Genomic DNA, 20,215 nt, shown 5'->3' with positions numbered 1-20,215 from the left:
TTCATCACAGGTAATTTTACGGTAACATTTTCATTTTTAATTTTAACGTAACTCATTTCTAATTTTTACTTTGAAATTCTTTTATTACTTTCTCATTTCGCTATAAACAAAACTTCAGCTACGCCTAATCTTAATGCACAAAGTAACGCTGCTCACAAAATTTGACAATTGAAAGACAGAGATGAAAAGTATACGTAGCTTAATAACCGTTCCAGGATGAGGTGGAAATCTGCATTTATCCCGCACATGGACACATGTGCACGCGTGCACATGTTGGAAGTGCCCGTGTGCGGTGCCACTAGTGTACCAGTCACCAATGAGCCAACCCGGCTTCCGTATATATTATGTACGTATATTTGAAGGGTCTCTAAATAATGGATTATCAAGGCGGATACTTTTTTAAGCAAAAGTATCATTTTCATAGAGTGTATAATCTTTTATGATATGAGCTGAGGCCGTCGATCTTTATACCAGTAACCTATATATTAATACATATGTATGTATGTATCGTGTAAAAATGTATAGGGTGTACAAGATGATTCTTGTGTTAGGTTACCCGGCTTTTCACCTTCCGATAACCCTTTCAATGTGAATTCACAAACACATTTTTATAAATGAACGCTGTTGACTCTTTGCTGGATGTATCGAATTGTGCCGGAGCGAAAATACGTTTGTGAGGGTAGAGTAAAATGAGAAAAATAAACGAATGGGGGTAGAGATGTAAAATAAAAATAGAGATATGCTTTTTTAGTTTTTTTTTTTTTTTTTTTTTTTTTTCTAATGTAACCCAGCTGTTGGAGCTTTACCGCTATATATTTTTCTTGGTTACATGTATGTATAGTGATCTAAATGTATGCCAACGATGAAAGAAACAGAAAATCCAAAAGAGAGTACTGGAAGTAAAATTGATAGATGCATATTTATACATTTATATATAAATATGTAGGATAGATGAATGCTAAAGGAAAAGAAAAGAATAATTTTTGAATCTCCGTCGAACCGATCTCGCTAAATAAAAATGGGAGTGGTCGTGTAAAATAACTTCAAAACAGAGAAACCAACTCATTTTAGAATGTTTTCTGGTCTCTGTTGACTGTAAAAACTTTTGATATCACGCAGTTGTCTTCCGTTTATACTTTGTTGATGCTTTACTTTTTTTTTAAGCTCATTGTTGGGGTGTGTCTATTTTAATGCTACAGATACAAGAGGGATCCATATACGTGCGGTTGTTTTCCTTTAGTTTCTTTATCATTGTAAATTATTTTTTTTTTATTTTATTTTTTTTATAGATAGTTTCATTTCGTTTTATTTATTTTCATTTCGATAATGAATAATTTTTTAAGTCGGATTAATTAATTAAATTTATAAACAATACATTTTTATTTCAATTTATTTTCTACATTATAGATTTTAGCAATTTTTTTCTAATTATACAGCAGGCTAGTATGAATTTAGGTTGGCTATATCTCACCGCTGAATAGATTTTCACGATTTTTTTATTAGTGTGTTGAGAGCAAAAAAAAAAGCTTTCAAACCCTTTACCGCAAACAAGAAATGAAGCTAAGCCACATTCTCTATGAATACTTGGCTGCACACAGTAGTCGTTGTAGTAATGGTATAGAGGTAGTGATAGTGGTGGTCGTTGTCAAACGAGAGTAAGTATAAGATTCCAACGACCGTATGGAATTCTCTTACGACATCCAGTCACAAAGATCAGTAGTAGAGTAAGAAGAGACGATAAAGATTAAGTGGGAGGAAAGGATAAAAAAAAAGCAACCCCCGACGGTTTAGTTTTAGTTATAGTTTTAGTTTGGATAGAACGGGCATTTCGCCAGCCATCCATCTTTAAGACGCGCCATCGCTTTATTACCATGACGCGCTTTGGATTCAGCCTTGGCTCGCAAGTTTACCATCTTCTGTTTAGAAAATTATACAATACCAGAGATGACACTTATCCTTCTGCTTTTTGAAAGGTAATTTTTGTAATTTGGTTTTGCTGTACGTCAAATATTAACAACAATGTGGATAAAGTTTAACTGTTAATGTACATACATCAGCCAAGTCATACACCCAGTAAATATGTATATCAAAGTTGTTTGTTTATCTTCTTAGTCTACTTGTATCTCCGGTGTATAGTGGATCGATTTTATGTCGCAAATAATAATATCTTATAGGCAAGTACATACCCAACGGGTCTCGAGCTATTGTCGAGATCCTGATGCTGAATCCTACTCTGGAATTGATGCTCCGAGGAAATGAACAGTCAACGGATATAGGAAATGTTCAGTAGCTCAAGATAGTTAGCGACAACGACTCAGGAAGTTGTAACCGACCTAATAGAGAACTACGCTGTTGTACTACTTTTATGTCTGCTATTATTATTATTTCAACGGTTTCTATACAGTAAAGTTTATTTTTCACTGAAAATACTCCAAGGAATCAAAATTACCCGACCAGAAATTTAAGTTCGGCGGTGGTTCGTTTCGAATTAGGCATGCCGAATTCCAAGCTCGCCCCGAACCAGGAAGCCAAAGTTGGCCCACGTCCCGGAAGTAACGCAGTCGCGAGTTTGGGCCTAACTTGGCTTCCAACTTAGGCGGTGGTTTGGAAACCACACTTGCTGGTGACTATCTAAGTCTCATTCGGTCCGAATTTGGCTACCTAACTAGGTAGCAATTCAGAAACTAAATTCGCACGGAAGAATCCAAATTGAATCATTTCTTTGTTTTTAGCTATTTTTATTATAAAGCAAAAATTAATAATACTGAATGCTTATTTTTTTAAATTTTAAATATAAATATCGACTTTAGGACAAAATTTTTTAAATATTAAGTAAATACAAATTTTTTTTTTTTTTTATTTAGTATTATTTTTTTTATATTTTCGGTCATTTTTTCGCTTTTTAGGGTTTTTCTTACTATGAAGAAGTTTTTTTTGATTGGTCGATTTTATGGGTCATGGGGGAAAGAGATGATGGAGTTAGATACATTAGTCACACACAATACGTAAATTTACCTCACACTCACCTTAAGAATAATTATAATTAATAATTATTAATTATTAAAAATTTTACATGTCGAACGCGAGACTCGAACACTGTACCCGACGCACGAGAGCCCTATACCATACCGTGACGCTACGCCGATGATGAGCGACCTCTTGCCTCAAGATACTTATAAGCCCGACACTTCGGCAAACATTCGGTTACCGTTGCAACGGTTGAGTTAGGAATTCCGATATTATACCTAAGTGAGGACTTGCCACAGCCTTACCTAGTCAAGTTTCATTTTGATAGACCAAGCTTCAGAATACCTTTAATTACCGTTCGGTAAGCTTTTGGTTACCGTTATCTCGTATCAGTTTGGCAACTCATGGCGTACCGAACTTAGGCATTGCCACAGTTTTGCCTAAATGAGCCCGAGCTTGGTGAATCGAACTTTGGTAAGCCTCTTTGGTTGCCGTTATTTCATAACAGTTTGGCAATCCATGACATACCGAACTTAGGCATTTCCACAGTTTTGCCTAAGGAAGCTCGATCGTGGTATGCCAAGTTTCGGTAAACCTTTGGTTACCGTTATTTCATAACAGTTTGGCAACCCATTAAATGCCGAACTTAGACATTGCCACAGATTTTTCGAAGTGAGCCCGAACTTGGTGAACCAAACTTCGGTAAGCCTTTGGTTACCGTTATTTCATACTAATTAGGCAATCCATGACATGCCGAACTTAGGTATTACCACAGGTTTGCCTAAGTGAGCCCGAGCTTGGTGAACCAAACTTCAGTAAACCTTTGGTTACCGTTATTTCGTACCAATTAGACAATCCATGATATGCCGAATTTAGGCAGTGCCAAACTATTACGAGATTACATCGAATGTGGAATTCTTTTGGCATACCAATGTTCGGCTTGCCTAATTTAAAACAAATAAGATCCGAATTGGGCTAGCCTAAGTTCGGAAAGCCAACTTCGCCCCGAACTGATTTTTCGGCATGCCTCACTAAAATTCTAGTCGGGATAGCGAGCTACAATATTATAATTTTTATGATTATTGCGTGAGCATAATTAGGATTGGTTGACCCAAAAGAGATGTACGAACGAATCCATGAATGTAAACAGAGAGAATATCCGGGATTGTTCTTGGCGCTAAAGCTGAAGCAATAGCCCAGAGCATATTTCATTGAGCATTAAGCCGTTCAATCAACGAGATCAAATTCCTCAGACAGGTTATTCCGCTACAGATCATTAGCTAATTAAATAACATTAAAGTTAAATTAAAATTATGCATGACTTGTTTTGGGTCTCCGGAATCTGAGCCGGGAAAGCTCTGAAGCCTTTGGTTATTACGACAGACCGTAAGCAGTTCGGTAGGAGAAACCGGAGGGTTAATTACAACGGCTTTTGGCTGATACGCCAAGCGATAGATGAGAGTGAGGGTCCGCCGTGTCCATAAGGGATTACAGAAAACTCTCGAGTCCCGAGTGCACCACAAATACCTACAACGTCCATGATGTATACACAATACATGGATAGATAGGAAGGTAAAGGTGCCAGGTGACCTAAAATATGCCGAGTGTGGGACTCTTTCTCTCTTAGATCACAAAGTACACCAGATTCCAGTGCTCCAGAGCACTCACTTTCTACAATATGTATATGTGTATGAAAGCCCCTTTATGAAAACTTCACCGTTCTCATCCTCATCGTCTCTGTGCGAGCATAAGCATACTGCAATATACATACATTAATATGTATCACGCGTATGAGTGGATCCGGCAACCTAGATCATTCTAGATTGTATATATATATGAGCAGTGTGCGTCTACTCTCGATATGTCTAGTCACAGACGCGAAAACTTGCACTTACACTTGGACCTTGCTCATCTTCCAAGAGAAATAGTCTCACTCACTCACAAATTTTTTTTTGTTTTTTAAGAAATGTTTTTTCGCGTTTTTTCATTCTGTCTAGGAGCACTGTTCAATTTAGACCACACGATATTTTTTGCTGTTTCATATAAAATTACTTTGTGATTTTTTGCTATCATCCTCAACACGTGGGTAATATTTTTAGATAAATTAAAGGAGAAAGGAATTGAATAAAAAAAAGTTCGGGCAACTTCCGAGGACAATTTGTAGAGTTTCTTAACGAGAGAAAAAAAAATACTAGGATGAAAAGGGAAAAGGGTGTTTTTTTTATCTTGGTTGTATTATCTTGTCACTTATTCAGCAGAAGGAGCAAGAGCAGAACCAGAAGCCATTAAATTTTATACTCTCCTACACGATCTATTTCTCTTATCCAGTTTTGTTCACTACCCAGTAAAGTTGTTTGAAAGTACAGGAAGAAGGAGAGATGAAAGAAGATGAGGATGAAAATGATAGATAGCAAGTTTCGGAAAATCAATCAGATGTTGTAAACTTTGTTGATGTAATTCTTAAGTTTTAAAGACAAAACATCCCATGATAAAAGTCTCAATCGTTTTCTACTTAAACTTTGAACCTTTTACTTGAATTCGGTAATTTTGTTCTTTGCTTTTGTGACGAAACGAAAAATAAGTTTTGGAGAGTCTAAAAGTAAACGAAGGAGATCCTTTGGATCTAACGGTAATTGGATTTCAGGAAATGTTTCGTTTGCTATCTGAGATGAAATTTCATGACCCAGAACGAGAATGTAGTATCCTTTTAGCGATCAATCACTAGAATGTTGATACAGAATTAAGTACTAAGTATATTTAGTTATGTGATACAATGTTTGACCAATTTATTTAAAAATTTCCATAGCGTAATATGGAAAATAATATACAGGAGAGAAATAGCGAGCAATAAATTGTTGAATATTAAATGACTATTAAAATGAAAGCTTTATCTTGGCACTTGAGCGTAACGTGGCGATCGCAATTTGCGATAAAAAGTCTGATCATCCTCTTTTGTCGGTTTAATTGTGTATGCAATTTAGTGGTAAACGTCGGTTGAGTGCTGCTATATTATATACCATCTATCTATCTATCTATCTATCTATACATATTTACAAAGCATGGTGATAACACTGCAGGTGAGGATGAGGGTTCGTTGTTTTATATAGAATAATACTGCGATAACCGAGAACCAACAGCCGACAAGAGACTACTTCGTAAAAGGGGTAGAGAGAAAGTATCAGGCTGAAGAATGCAATTGTAGGTATAATGTATGTGTGTTGTCTTCTTATATATACCGATCTATGTGTTGAGGGTTGTATACAATGGATCGGTGCAATCTAGGACAAGTTGCAGGTGCGGTAATCCAGTGATAATGGAGTAACGAGATTCTCCTGCACGTACTTACGTTCTTGGCATATTTTAACGGTGAATTTTACCCCACAAAGGATATGTGCTTAGGAAAGAGGGATGAGAGCAAAGAGTTCGAGCCATTCTCTGCCCTCTCTCTTCACCGGGTGGTTTAATTCTCTAAAGAACCAGATGAGAATGTTAATGGCTAAAGGACCACGGAAATAACCTAAAACTATGCACTTCGTTATTTTTTCGAGAGGTTTGTTAATATTGTTTATGTCAAAAGACATTCCATTACACCCGCTCTATATATTTTGTTTACAATTTCTGGGGTCCTGTGATAACGAACTAATTTTCATTTTTTTTTTTTAATTTTGCAACAGAACTATAAACTGTATTTTTATAAACTCCTTTGTTTTCAATGTAATTCATTTCTCGCAGTAATTTAAAATTTAATTGATTATTATACTCATGACAATAACGGTTAATTATGTTTAATTTTTCATAAAATCATATCAATTTTGTGGTAAATTACATTTTTAATCATTAAAAGTCATTTAGCAACATAATAATATTGTTTTAGTTTTTTTTTTTAATGAATTTGTAAATAATGGGTTATAAATTATTAAATTAAATTGCTACATTATTTCAATATATTATTAATATATATATTTTCATTGCTATCTAAAATAATTCCTCTACGTCAACAAGTCTATTTTAAATTATAATTAAAATAATAATAACATTTACAATATTAATTATTACCCTAGCGATAATGGCGAGTTTATAAATGAATGACAATTTTCCGCGAAATAAATTAAATGGAATTTTATTGTATTGAAAATTAACAAAATAAATTTTTAATTCTGATGGGAGGAATAAAGTTTATATATTTGTAATACAAATGGAGAAATGATTCAATTTAAAGGGAAGATAAGTGATAAAAATATACTATTTCAACAAGAGAAGGAAAACAATCTAAAAATTCTGGAATGGACAATGAATACAACAAAACCTCTTGAAAAAAAGCTTGACAAATTATTCTCAAATCATACGCTCGATAGCTTTTGCTTTACTGCTTTTTATTAACATGATATACATACATATATATTTGAGTTACTGAGTGTACATATATGATAAAATTCACGGGTATAGGTACGAAAACTAACGGTGGATGAAAAAATAAAAAATAATACAATATAATCGACATTGAGCAGGGAATTCGATTCTGTGCATCAGTATTAGAGTATGTCTGTGTCTGTATTGGTAATAAAATACGTCGAAGGTTACATTGAGGGTATGAATTGGTGAGTAGGAGTGTGGAGCATGTGGGGCATGTGGAGCCAGGGGTTGCGAGATACTAGTAGATGAATAGTGTTGCATCGCTATCGTTTTTCAATGCTCCTGCCACTGCTGTTCCACACTATGCGGTACTATACTACAACTCCAATACAACTATTCCTAACGGTAAGCGCAGTGAAAACCGAGACATCTCGCTTTGTGCAACACTATTTCGACTATTTTTCACAAAAATGCTCACATACACGACTCGATATCACACGCGCATGCGTGTCACTTCATCCGTTTTACCAATAAAGTAATAGACAAATTTTGTTATTAATTTTATTTAATAAAAACTAATGAAAGGAATATAATTATTTTTAGAGGCTCAATATCTATCAGAGCTAAATTTCGAAGCCCCATTTCAATATTTTTTTCTAAAAGCTTATTTTTAGTTCCATTTTGTTATTTTTTAACACCGTTGCTCTTTGTTTCAATAAACTATCAAGCGAAAAGCTAGTTTTTACATGTAAAACTCTATTGAAACAAGGTCTAACGCAACAGATGATTTGATGCTCGAATATCGATTGTTTGTTTAAGCTTTTTATTCATTTTAAATTTAATTATTTTCCTTTACAATTTAAATTAAAGTTACGGCTCTTGTCATTCAAATTAAAAAAAAAATAATTTATCAATAAAATAATATTTTCGATTTTTTCAAAAGAAAATACAGGTTAATTTTTTGTACCAATTTCTTTTTCGAGTCAAAAAAAACCTAAAAAGTAAATAATCCGAGAAATAAAATGAATAAAGTAAGAAATAGATGCAATATCATTCTTTAGTTTTTTCCTTTACTAGGATTACCAAAACTCGATTGTCGCTGAGACGTCGACATGGCAACTGCGCGACCTTTTTTATTGTATTTTTTTCTCTCTCATGGCTTTCATCCCCTTATATATATTCTCCCTTAACATTTTCTCCACTTTGCCTTTCTTTATTTTCCCTTCTTTTATTTTTGTCTTTTGTTTAAACCTCTGTGTACTTTTTCTTCCTCCCGTTGGTGTGCTTTTCTCATGTCGTTGTAAAAGAAAATGGAGGAAAAAAAAATAACTATAACAGTTAAATAATATACATACATGGGTATAACAAAGTAGAGTAGAAGATAAAAAGGATAAAATAACGTAAGCGAGAGTATTAAGCAATCTACCGTAGCAAACGATTCATTTCCAAGTGCTCATAGATTTACCGTCTGAATTTTCCATAATCTTATTCCGAGTAAGAGTGCATAGAGATCCGAGATTTCTCAAATAGTTATGACCATGTCTGAGATAAGACCGTCTGGTTGATTAGATAGAATAAAAATAAAAAAAAACTAACTATAGATTTTTTTGATTTATACGAATTCCGAGTTAAGATAAATTTTGCCGAAAGAAGCCAAGTGAAGACCATTTTTCATGGCCCGATGGTCAACCGAGATTTCAGATGCTGTAAAAATATGTACGACGAGATTGAACCATCAGCATGTTTCACAGAATTGCTCGGCAGTCTAAAATCTGACCGATTTTGAATTATATGACTAATAAAGTTACTTTATGGTGATTATGTCGGTAAGTGGTGTTGATAATGGCTATTATTAGATAGAGGTGAGGCTTTATCAAGATAATAAGGAGATTAGTGGGATAATAAACTGAAAATAAAAATAAAAAGACTTACTTGTTATAAAGAACAATGTCCGGCAGCCATATGTGTTCAGATGGGACATGAATAGTCTCGACTCCGCCGTACTCCTCCGGATTCCATTTGAGCTTATAGTCATTCCACTCCTGCACATAATAAAAAAAAAGAGTGTCAGTGTGATCTTTCACTCTGTCGCGGTAACTTTTAAATCGATTAATCAATATTTCCTTAAAGCGAGAGATACTAGATCCGCCTTGCCGGTTACGGTGGTCTGACTTTGGCTGACTAGAGGAATCGGGGAGATGAGAAAGTGGATTTCCTTTTCGTCCCTTATCAACTCCGACTAATCGCTAGGGATGACTGTTCAAGATGAATCTCTTCTCATCCACCCCACAATCTCTCTTGCCGTTATCTTTCACCCTACTTCCCCTTTTTTAGTTTTTTTTTCATCATCCTCTCTCTTTTTGTCATCAACTTCACTAAATCCTTGAGCTACCGGTACTCTTCTTACATTACAAACATTAAAATAATTGCTAATTTGCCTTATCTTAAATCTTACATCATTTATCACATTTCAACTTAACTTTTTTATTTTGTTACTTTATACTTGAAACTTTCAATTAATCATCTGTCTCATCAAATTATACGAACTAATGCATGTTCAGATGAGGATAATCTAAATTTAATAGATCAAACGTTTTGATAAAAAAGCTAAAGAGCTTTTTCGGTGATTTCAATATTTTATTTATTCATATTTTGTTCATATAGTTAAATATACCTATACATTTTTTATACACATGCATTCGACAATTCAACCACAAAATTGAATCTCCATTTGTAAAATAGACAGAGATAAAACCAAAATATCTCATGCGCGATAAATAGTACAGCACATATTCCTCTGTCCGTCAGGATGTGTTGCGTCAACCATTTTAAACTCACTTTAGTGTTCACTTTTACATAATTATAGTATTTGCTTTCAACTAAATAAAAACTAAATCTTTTATATACTCAGGCTGGCTCTTTCTTGCGTCGCATAATTATTAAATTGTTTTTTTTTTAGATTCTTTCAAAGCACATTCTGGATGGAACGCAACACAACAGGGAAGCGAAAAGCTCCTGCATGTGTATTATTTTTAAATATTTTTTACCGTGAGCTTTTTGCGGAAAATTATTCACCACTCATGTTTATGGATCTTTTATTTTCATATGATAATAGTGTTTACGGAATTTTTGTTGTTTATTATTCTATAGTCATTACAAGGAGAAAAAAAATAGGCCGATATTTGTATCTGACTTTTTACATTCATTGCGCACATTATTTTCACAATACATATGTATTTTTTTATGCTTCTATAAAATAAAATTATAGTGACTTACTTTAAATTATTTATATTTTAACATAAAAAAAAAATGAAAAACATTTTTACCATCCGTTTTTTTATATGATGTTTATTGACATTTCAAGAATATAAAAAAAAATTGAAAAAAAAAAAAAATGATAAATTTGACAAATTACAGGCCGGTGAAGTGGGGGCTACAAAAAAAAACGGTGTACTCTGGTTGACATGATTCCAGCCCTTGTAGTGATATGAAACAAAAAAAATTGAAAAATTCTCAATCTGTAAAGATGTCGCTATCGCGTTGACTTTAGCCAAAAAAAAAAAAAAAAAAAAAAATGGCGTCGACATAAAAAATCAATTTTTTTTAAACCCCTTTTTTTGACCTTTTCGAATTTTTTAAAAATACTCCAAATTGAAATTTTTTTTAATCTAAGACAGGCGCGATAGAGAGATATATAAAGCAGATTCCTACCAAATTTCAAAGGAATCGATGAGGTAGAACTTGAGATATCATGTCAACCACTTCAAAAAAAGTAGTTTCGAGAAAATCGCGTTTAAAGTTTGAGAAACAATTTCAGTAAATAATATTTAATATTCACTTTGGATTAATCGCGAATCCCAGATCTATAAATTAGGCTTTCGTCTACTTCCTACTCGATGTTTTGCGAAGTTCTTTCTGCTAATCGAGCTGTTCTGCCTTCTTTTGAAGAAGCAGAAGCTCACAGAAGCAGAAGCAGCTGCGTCACAAAATCCACTGTATCTTTGAAAATAATCCGAATTTTGAAAAATCCACTTAAGGACATATTTTTAAGGGTCTAAACTTTGGAAATATGCAAAAAAAAAAATTCGAATTTTTCAAATTTCTAGACCAGAATACCCCCTTAAGGTGATAACAACGGTGCTTGTACTTTACTAGAAAAAAAACTTGGACGTGATCTATTGTATCTCGCTTGTCGTCATCATACCTCTGAACTAATACTACGGAATGTCGCAGAAGTTGCTTGGCCAGTGACGAATAATCCAAATGTACCTATTTTCAAACGGTTTAGAGATAATTGGAATAAAATTGATACTTCCGTTTACGAAATCGGTACAAACGATGTAAAAATTGCTGCAATTTTGAGCGACAAAAAAGAAGATATTCTTGATTTTATTGAGAATCAATTGGAGGTATAAATAATTTCAATTTCTAATAAACAATTTTACACTCAAACAATTTAATATTTACCTTTAACACTTATAAACTAGTTTTTAATACTGTTTTGCGTGGAGCATTGAAAACAGATACGAAATAAAGACTTTTTAATTTTCTACCTCTTTCAATTTAGACATTTTAGAACTATTTTTGTTTTAATATTTGTAAATTCTATTTTTTTTAGCGAAATTAAAAAATTTATTGACTGATTAGAGTATTCTTTATACATCTCTATTACTGCTCAAAGAATTACATTAACTGCTAACAGTTATTACAATTTTCTCACTTTCCTATTTCTTTTTCTGTGTTTCATTTAGAACCATCATCCAAGAGACGACTATAAAGAATTTTTAGTGCTAAGTAGAATCTTTTTGGGTGGTGCTAACAGTCAAGATGTAACATTTAAAGCTCCTGGTGCTTGTCACCATGCAAGATGGCTCTCAAAAGCTCTTTATTGTTTAAAAATATATTTATTTCGTAAGCAATTCAAAGTATCAGCAGCGGTACAGGATATTCTTCGTAAAATATGTGTTTTTATTGTGTTATTTTATGTAAAAATATGGTTCAGTGCTCCAAACGCTATAAAAGCACCAAATTCAGATTTACAACTAATAAAAGATCTCATCGAGTATCGAAAAATTCATCCAGACATTGCTAATGCAGCACTTGAAAAACTATCCAGACATTTATGGTATTTGCACGAACAGCTAGCTTGTTTGGCCCTCTTTGATGATACGGTGTTACCGGAAGAAAAAATAAAAATCGTTAAAAAAATAAATAGTAACGTAGCTTTCACGAAATCAAATAAGCATTATTCTGGGCCATATAACATCATTTCCTCACTTGCTGATAAAAACATTAGTGATTTTGTGACTTCAAATTCATCGTTCATTTTCAAACAGTTTGACCTTCCTTATGAATTTTTAAATACTGAAGTACACACATGGAAATCAAATCCTGATTACCAAAAATGTCTTGAAACATTTAAAAAGTTGAAAGTGGTGAACGATATTGCTGAAAGAGGAGTCGCTCTTACTCAGAAATTTAATGAAGCTTTAACTCATAATGAAGATGAAAGGCAGAAAATTTTCCAAACCGAAAAAAATTTCTTAAAATACAATATTTGGATTATTAGTAAATATATTTACTGTGATTTAATATTTTGTTATCCCTTACATTTTTATAATCTATTGAAACCATCGTTAAATAAATTATTTGAATTTTTTGTGATGAGATTGTATCTAGGTATAGATATTTTTTTAATAACTATCCATTTCCACACAGAAAATTTGAAGTTCTAAATAAAGAATTAATAATTATGACAATTTAGCTCAAAAAACCATTGAAATTCCATACTATCTTAACTAAAAAGCCCAATATCTCACGAAATATCAAAGTTAGCGATTTAGTTCACAGCAACTTTTTTGTAGCAAATTAAATTTCCTACAAGTTCATTTACGTTTTTCATGTATCTCTACTTCTTCACAAAATAGAGGCAAAAAAACCTCAATTTTATCAAAAAATTGAGTTTAGTGACCTGTATTACCTCGCGCATATGAGTTACGACTCTGCCGTAATGGGCTTTTTTGTAGAACATTCAATTCTGAACAAAACCTATTGATTGTCGAGATTATGCCATGAAATGCCTCTAAACTGGAGAATTTTAAAGAAAAAAAAATCAAAGTTCCTGTGTATTTTAAATGGAAAATCTTCACATGCTCCGGTCGAGTACTTAATTTTAATATTAAGGACTCAAACTTTCAGGGAATTTTTTTAGGGATATTTCCAAGAAAATTTCGGGACGGGAGCGAAAAAAAAAATAGTCGCAAAAAAAAAGCACCCTAATATATATAATATATATAAATATATGAAAAATTGATGTGGGTACTCAAATGAAAGGTCTCGGTAAGTGTAACATCAGAATTAGCTTATATTGCACGACTCAATGCGAAGCATCAGAGAGTGCTTTACGATCGAACAATTTTTTTCGCCTCATTTTAGCAACTATTTTTAGTATTATAGCCTTGTTAGTTCACGGAATTTAATGGAGATTAATTCCATACTTTCTAAAAATTGATTTACTGCAATAGAAACGGAAAAAAACATCAAAATAGGTCAAAAAATTTTCCTGTCCGTCATATATGAAACCCCGGAAACACTGTAACTTGTGAAAAAATCAATTATTTGAGTTAAATTCTTTTTTTTTAAATTCTAATCAACGATTGTAGGTCACTGAATGCGAATGGTTAATTAATTCAGTGTCGTTTAATTACAATTAATAAAAAACGAAAACTACAAGACTGTATATCTATATATATCCATGTAAAATTAACATGGATGGTGATATATCTATATCTGTAGATATTATGTATATACATTTTATTCCACCAGGGGCGCTTGTGCAGTACCTTCCTACTACAGCTGTTTTTTCGGCAATTAATTTTGAACGACTTAAGTTTTTTTTTTTTTTTTTATATTTCATAATTAAATGAGCATTATGAGTCGTGCACTTTTGGATTTTCCAAACTTTCTTTAAAAATGTCAATAGTTCACGAGATACAAGGTCATTTCTTAATTATGTATCTAGAGATAGAGCCTTTTCGAATGCAGCTTAAATATTTATCATCATAAATTGACTATTGTTGAGAATGATATGAAACCTTGAAAAGACACAACTCCAGATCAAGACTTTTCCAACGATACCAAATTTAACCATAAAAACCCATTTCATCATATAAACACACTGACTAGAAAATTTCGCTTATTCTCTTAATAATAATAGAAAATAATAATAATAATAATAATTTTTATATATTTTTTACAATTGTAAATTACTATCTAGTCTATTGCACAATTTATCTCTAATTATTTATAATTTTTTGTTGGCCTGCATTCCCTCCAGGCCTAAACAATTTTTTATTCTTATTTTAAATTTGTCATTAGAGATAAATTCAACTGAAAAAATAATTCGGACGGCCCAGACCAGAACTCGAATCTGGATCTTTTGGTATCGCGCCAACTGCTCTTCCCTTGAGCTATCCGAGACACTGTCCAGAATTACCATTCAGTTACCTCTTAATGACAAAATCAACTCTGAATATAGTATGATGTTAATTTTTCTTGACCTTCCGTCCATACATTTTTAACGCCAGATGATTTTTACAATTTTTACAATATTTTTATTTCTAAAGACTAGTCATAGTATTTTTATATAATTTTTACAATTGTAAATTGACTATATTTACAATTGTTATTGGCTATCTAGTCTATAGCACAATTTTTCTCTAATTATTTATAATTTTTTGTTGGCCTGTATTCCCTCCAGACCTAAACAATTTTTCATTCTTATTTTAAATTTGTCATTAGAGATAAATAATAAATAAATAATTATAAATAATAATAATAATAATAATAATAATAATAATAATAATAATAATAATAATAATAATAATAATGAAAAAATAAAATTAGTAAGTGAGAACAATAAATAAAGGAAAATGAATTAAAATGCCAGCGGTGTTGTAAATTAGTAGCTGAAAATATATTTTATTTGAGCGTGAGACTGGAAATCAGAGAGCCGATTGTTAAACTGAATATTTAACATTATTTAGCGAGTGTCGGTAGTTGGTAGTCACTGAAAAGTGATGAGGTCGCAGATCGTGGGAAAGAGAAATAGAAACAGAAACAGAGTCACCCAGTAGCGACTGTCAGATAGTGAATTCGCTATTTAACCAAGCGAAATTTAATTTTCGCATTAATCAAATTTTTAAACATAAGTGTATACGGTCTGTGTGTGTTTGGACTGAATAAAGTAGAAGCTTGAAGCTGGATACACAGAGTATTTGGAAAACGTAAATGTCCGAATAGAGCTGGATGAGAGAGTTGACGTGTCGATTCGATTCCGCTGACGGAAGATTCATTGCACGCGTACAGGGTGCAGTTGCCCGAGTCACCGCCTCTTGTGTCGGTAACGAGCAGGATAAATGCTGTTCAACGATTTATCACCAAGTGCTTATCGCTGTCGTATAATATCTATCGTTTAACTGAATAATCCTCTGGCGTTATTAGTTGTTAATATTATAAATTTAATAATTAAATTTCCGTCTTACCAAAGTCGTGGACAGAAGGAGGATACAAAATATCAATAGGATGGATGTGAGGACAGCTGGGTCTTCAATAGGTTTAGTCTATTGTTGCAGCAGTACACAGTGTCTTATTCACTATGAGGAAGTAAGCCCATGCCAAGCCTGGCCTTTTGTACGATCAACTATTTCTTCTTTATTAGCTTTTCTAACTCCCCTAGTTTTTTATAGATTTTATTTCTTCAACAATTCAATATTATTAGACTGAGAAAACTTTTACTAAAAAGTTACTCTCACCGACGTTAATATTGTCATACTGGTTAATCTATATTATTAAGAGAATAAGCAAAATTTTGTGGCTACTCGGAAAGAAAATTATGGGAACTATTCTTATACCATTATGGGAATGGTTCCCATAATGCTATAGGAATAATTCCTATACTATTATAGAAACTATTCCTATATCATTATGGGAACTATTCCTATAATATTATGGGAATGGTTCCCATGATGCTATAGGAATCATTCCTATACTATTATAGGAATGGTTTCCATAATTTATGGGAAAAAAAAAAAATTGGGGCTGCCACATGATACATTCCTGTGAATGATACATGACTTTCATGTAACAGCAACATGATTTACATGTGACAGGCAATAATAGTTAAAACAACAATAATAATTAAATAATAATAATAATAATTTATATTATTAAGAGAATAAAAACAATTTTGTCTCCTGGATAGTCACATGATGAAATCGATTTTTTTAGTGAAATTTAGTGTCATTGCAAAGGACTTGACTTGAATTTGTGCCTTTTCAAGGTTTCATATCATTCTCATCGACAATCAATTTATGATGATAGATATTTAGATTGCATTCAAAAATGCTCTATCTCTAAACATATAATTGAGAAATGACCTTGTATCTTGTGAACTATTGACATTTTTAAAGATATAAGCTCATCTCAATATTACACTCATCGAGGACTTTCATTTGAGTACCCACATCAATTTTTCATATATTTTATATATTTATATATATGTGTATATGAAAAATATATCAGAATGAATGTGGGTATTCAAATGAAAGCTCTTGATGAGTGTAATATCGGGATGAGCTTATATCTTCAAAAATGTCAATAGTTTACCAGGTCAAGGTCATTTCTTCATTATGTATCTAGACACAGAGAATTTTCGAATGCAGCCTACATTCTTATTATAATAAATTGACTATTGGTGAGAATGATATGAAACCTTGAAAAGGCACAACTCCAAGCAAAAACCCATTTTATCATATAAATACACTGGCCACAAAACTTTTCTTATTTTCTTAATAATATAGATTATTATTATTTTTTTTTTTTTATATATATTTTTTTACAATTGTAAATTGACTATATTTACAATTGTTATTGGCTATCTAGTCTATTGCACAATTTTCTCTAATTATTTATAATTTTTTGTTAGCCTGTATTCCCTCCAGGCATAAACAATTTTTCATTCTTATTTTAAATTTGTCATTAGAAATAAATTCAACTGAAAAATAGATTATTATTATTTAATTATTATTGTTTTTTTCACTATTATTGCTTACTACATGAAAATTATGTTGCTGTCACATGAAAATCATGTGGTTACCCCATGAAAAAATCATATGGCTGCCACAGGAATATATCATGTGGCAGCCCTAATTTTTTTTCTGTGTATATATTATAGGAATCATTTCAAACTCACTCCGCACAAAGATTTTATCTTTATTTTATTTTGAGAATGATTCCCATAAAGGTATAGGAATGATTCCTATAATATTCTAGGAATCTTTCCTATACCATTATGGGAATAGTTCCCATATTTTTCTTTCCGTGTAGTGTATTTATACGATAAAATGGATTTTTATGGTTAAATTTGGTATCGTTGGAAAAGTCTTGACCTAGAGTTGAGCCTTTTCATGGTTTCATATCATTCTCACCAGTAGTCAATTTATGATGATAAGTATTTAAGCTGCACGGAAAAAAATAATCGGTAGCAGATACCGATTTTGTTTTCGGCAGCAGCTACCGATTTTTTCGGTAGCAGCTACCGATTTTATCGGTGCAGGCTACCGATTACCAATTTTTGAAAATTTCTTATCTTCTTAACGAGAAGTTAAATTCTCACTTCTTAATGAATAAAAAAAAAGGAACTTCATTTGAGATACAAATAACACTTACTTAAATACAAAATATTAAAAATGAGGAGTATTTATTAGATATTTTTTGATTATAATTTTTATTAAATTTAATACCTTTTGGTAGCCACAATCGAAAAAATCGGTATAGATTCTGTTTAGAAACTAACCGAGAAATATCATCCAAGTCCCAAAAAATTATTTTGTATGTGAATATATATATATATATAGAGCAGCATATATATATATATATATATATATATATATATATATATATATATATATATATCTATATATCTATATATATATATATATTAGGGTGTGTCAATTTTAGGCGACTTTTTTTTCAACGAAAAAACAGGCTGAAAACTTGCATGAAGGTGAGAACAGAAGCCTGTTCAAAGCGGAGCTCTTAATATTAATATTTAGAGGTGTCTGTCCCTAATTTTTCATTTCCCATTTAAATAACATAGGAAAAAAAATTCTTTTTTTTGTTTATTTTTCTAGCTCGGCATACGCACCTCATATACATAAGTCAATAGCATATTATTATAGAAAATTCAACGCTCTACAAAAAAGGTCTCTTACACTTTTATCATAAAGACAGCCGTTCTAAAGTTATTCAGACGTAAACTTCTAAATGTATAAAATTTTGATTATTCAAGTATTAAACTGATACAAATTAATTTATTACTGTCTTAAAAATTATTTTTATATGGATAATTGGTTCTGATGCGCTAATATTTTCATAAAGCTAAAAAAAAATTACTAATGTATCAAATTTTTTTCTTCTTTATTTCATTTAATGTAAGAAAATCATGATCCGAGTTGAATGAATTAAATTTTTGAAAAGTTTCACGGAATTAACAATTTATTACTCTACACGGAGAGAAAAGATAAGTTTGGAAAATCAGAAAAGTGCACGTCTAATAACGCTCATTTATCACAAAAAAATCTGGAAAACGGTTGACCCTAAATTCTCTACAATAATATGCTATTGACTTATGTATATGAGATGCGTATGCCGAGCTAGAAAAATAAACAAACAAAAGAATTTTTTTTTCCTATGTTATTTAAATGGGAAATGGAAAATTAGGGACAGACACCTCTAAATATCAATATTTAGAGCTCCGCTTTGAACAGGCCACGTTGAAAAAAAAAACTCGCCTAAAATTGACACACCCTAATATATATATATATATATACAGAGTGTCCCAGAAGTAACGGACGCCATTGTAGCATCTGATAAACAAAATAATTCTGAGACGAAAAGTCCTTAGCAATTTTTTAATCAGACGCATAGATAATTAATTATTAATTAAAATAACGTCCTTTCATGCGTTAGAGAGAGAGAGCGCTAGTGTCAAGTCAAGTGCGTTCCAACGAAGACGCTTGTACGTGTGAATGTGTAAGTAGAAACTAGTTAGTCATACAGTTAGTTGTGTCTTTGTTTGGCACATACTTTGCTGGACACTGGCGCTCTCTCTCTAACAAATAAAGAGACGTTATTTTTAATTATCTATGCGGTTAATTGAAAAATGGCTAAGGATCTTTCGTCTCAGAATTATTTTTTTCATCAGATGCTACAATGGCGTCCGTGACTTTTGGGACACCCTGTATATATATATATAAAATATATGAAAAGTTGATGTGGGTACTCAAATGAAAGGTCTCGATGAGTGTAATGTCGGGGTGAGCTTATATCTTTAAAAATGTCAATAGTAGACAAGATAGCAATGCCAATTTTTTCGGGAGCCTCTACCGATTATTTTTTTCCGTGTGCATTCGAAAATGCTGTATCTCTAGATACATAATTAAGAAATGACCTTGTATTTCGTGAACTATTGACATTTTTAAAGATATAAGCTCATCCTGATATTACACTCATCAAGACCTTTCATTTAAGTACCCGCATCAATTTTTCATTTATATATTAGAGTGGTCCAAAAAAAAAAAGTTTTTTGCCTATCATCTTAAAAGCTTTTCTAAGGTATAAAAAAAATTCCCTTCAAAGCGCAGCTTGATATCTCAATCCCCCACAAAGCTCAATGAATTTCTATTTTCCTATTTAAATAACACGTAAAAAAATTTATTTTACGTTTTTATCTGGTAAAACTACGAAAAAAATTTTTTTCTGAATTTTTTATCAATCAATCTTGTAGGAAATTTAATTCTCTACAAAAAAGTACTAAGGTAGTTTCTTCGTAATA

General features: G+C 32.0%; 1 protein-coding gene across 1 annotated transcript in view; it reads right to left on the bottom strand.

Moving 5' to 3' along the window:
* The window catches only part of LOC123261237 (acetylcholine receptor subunit alpha-like 1), a 152,470-nt gene that overhangs the window by 13,136 nt on the left and 119,119 nt on the right, over nucleotides 1–20,215 (bottom strand). The window contains exon 4 of the mRNA XM_044722789.1: nucleotides 9,253–9,362. Within this exon, the coding sequence (XP_044578724.1) occupies nucleotides 9,253–9,362 (110 nt within the window). The remainder of the gene's footprint in view (nucleotides 1–9,252; nucleotides 9,363–20,215) is intronic.

This window comes from Cotesia glomerata, linkage group LG3, assembly GCF_020080835.1.
Source record: "Cotesia glomerata isolate CgM1 linkage group LG3, MPM_Cglom_v2.3, whole genome shotgun sequence".
NCBI classification, from domain to species: domain Eukaryota; kingdom Metazoa; phylum Arthropoda; class Insecta; order Hymenoptera; family Braconidae; genus Cotesia; species Cotesia glomerata.
This window is presented reverse-complemented; position numbering and strand designations above follow the sequence as displayed.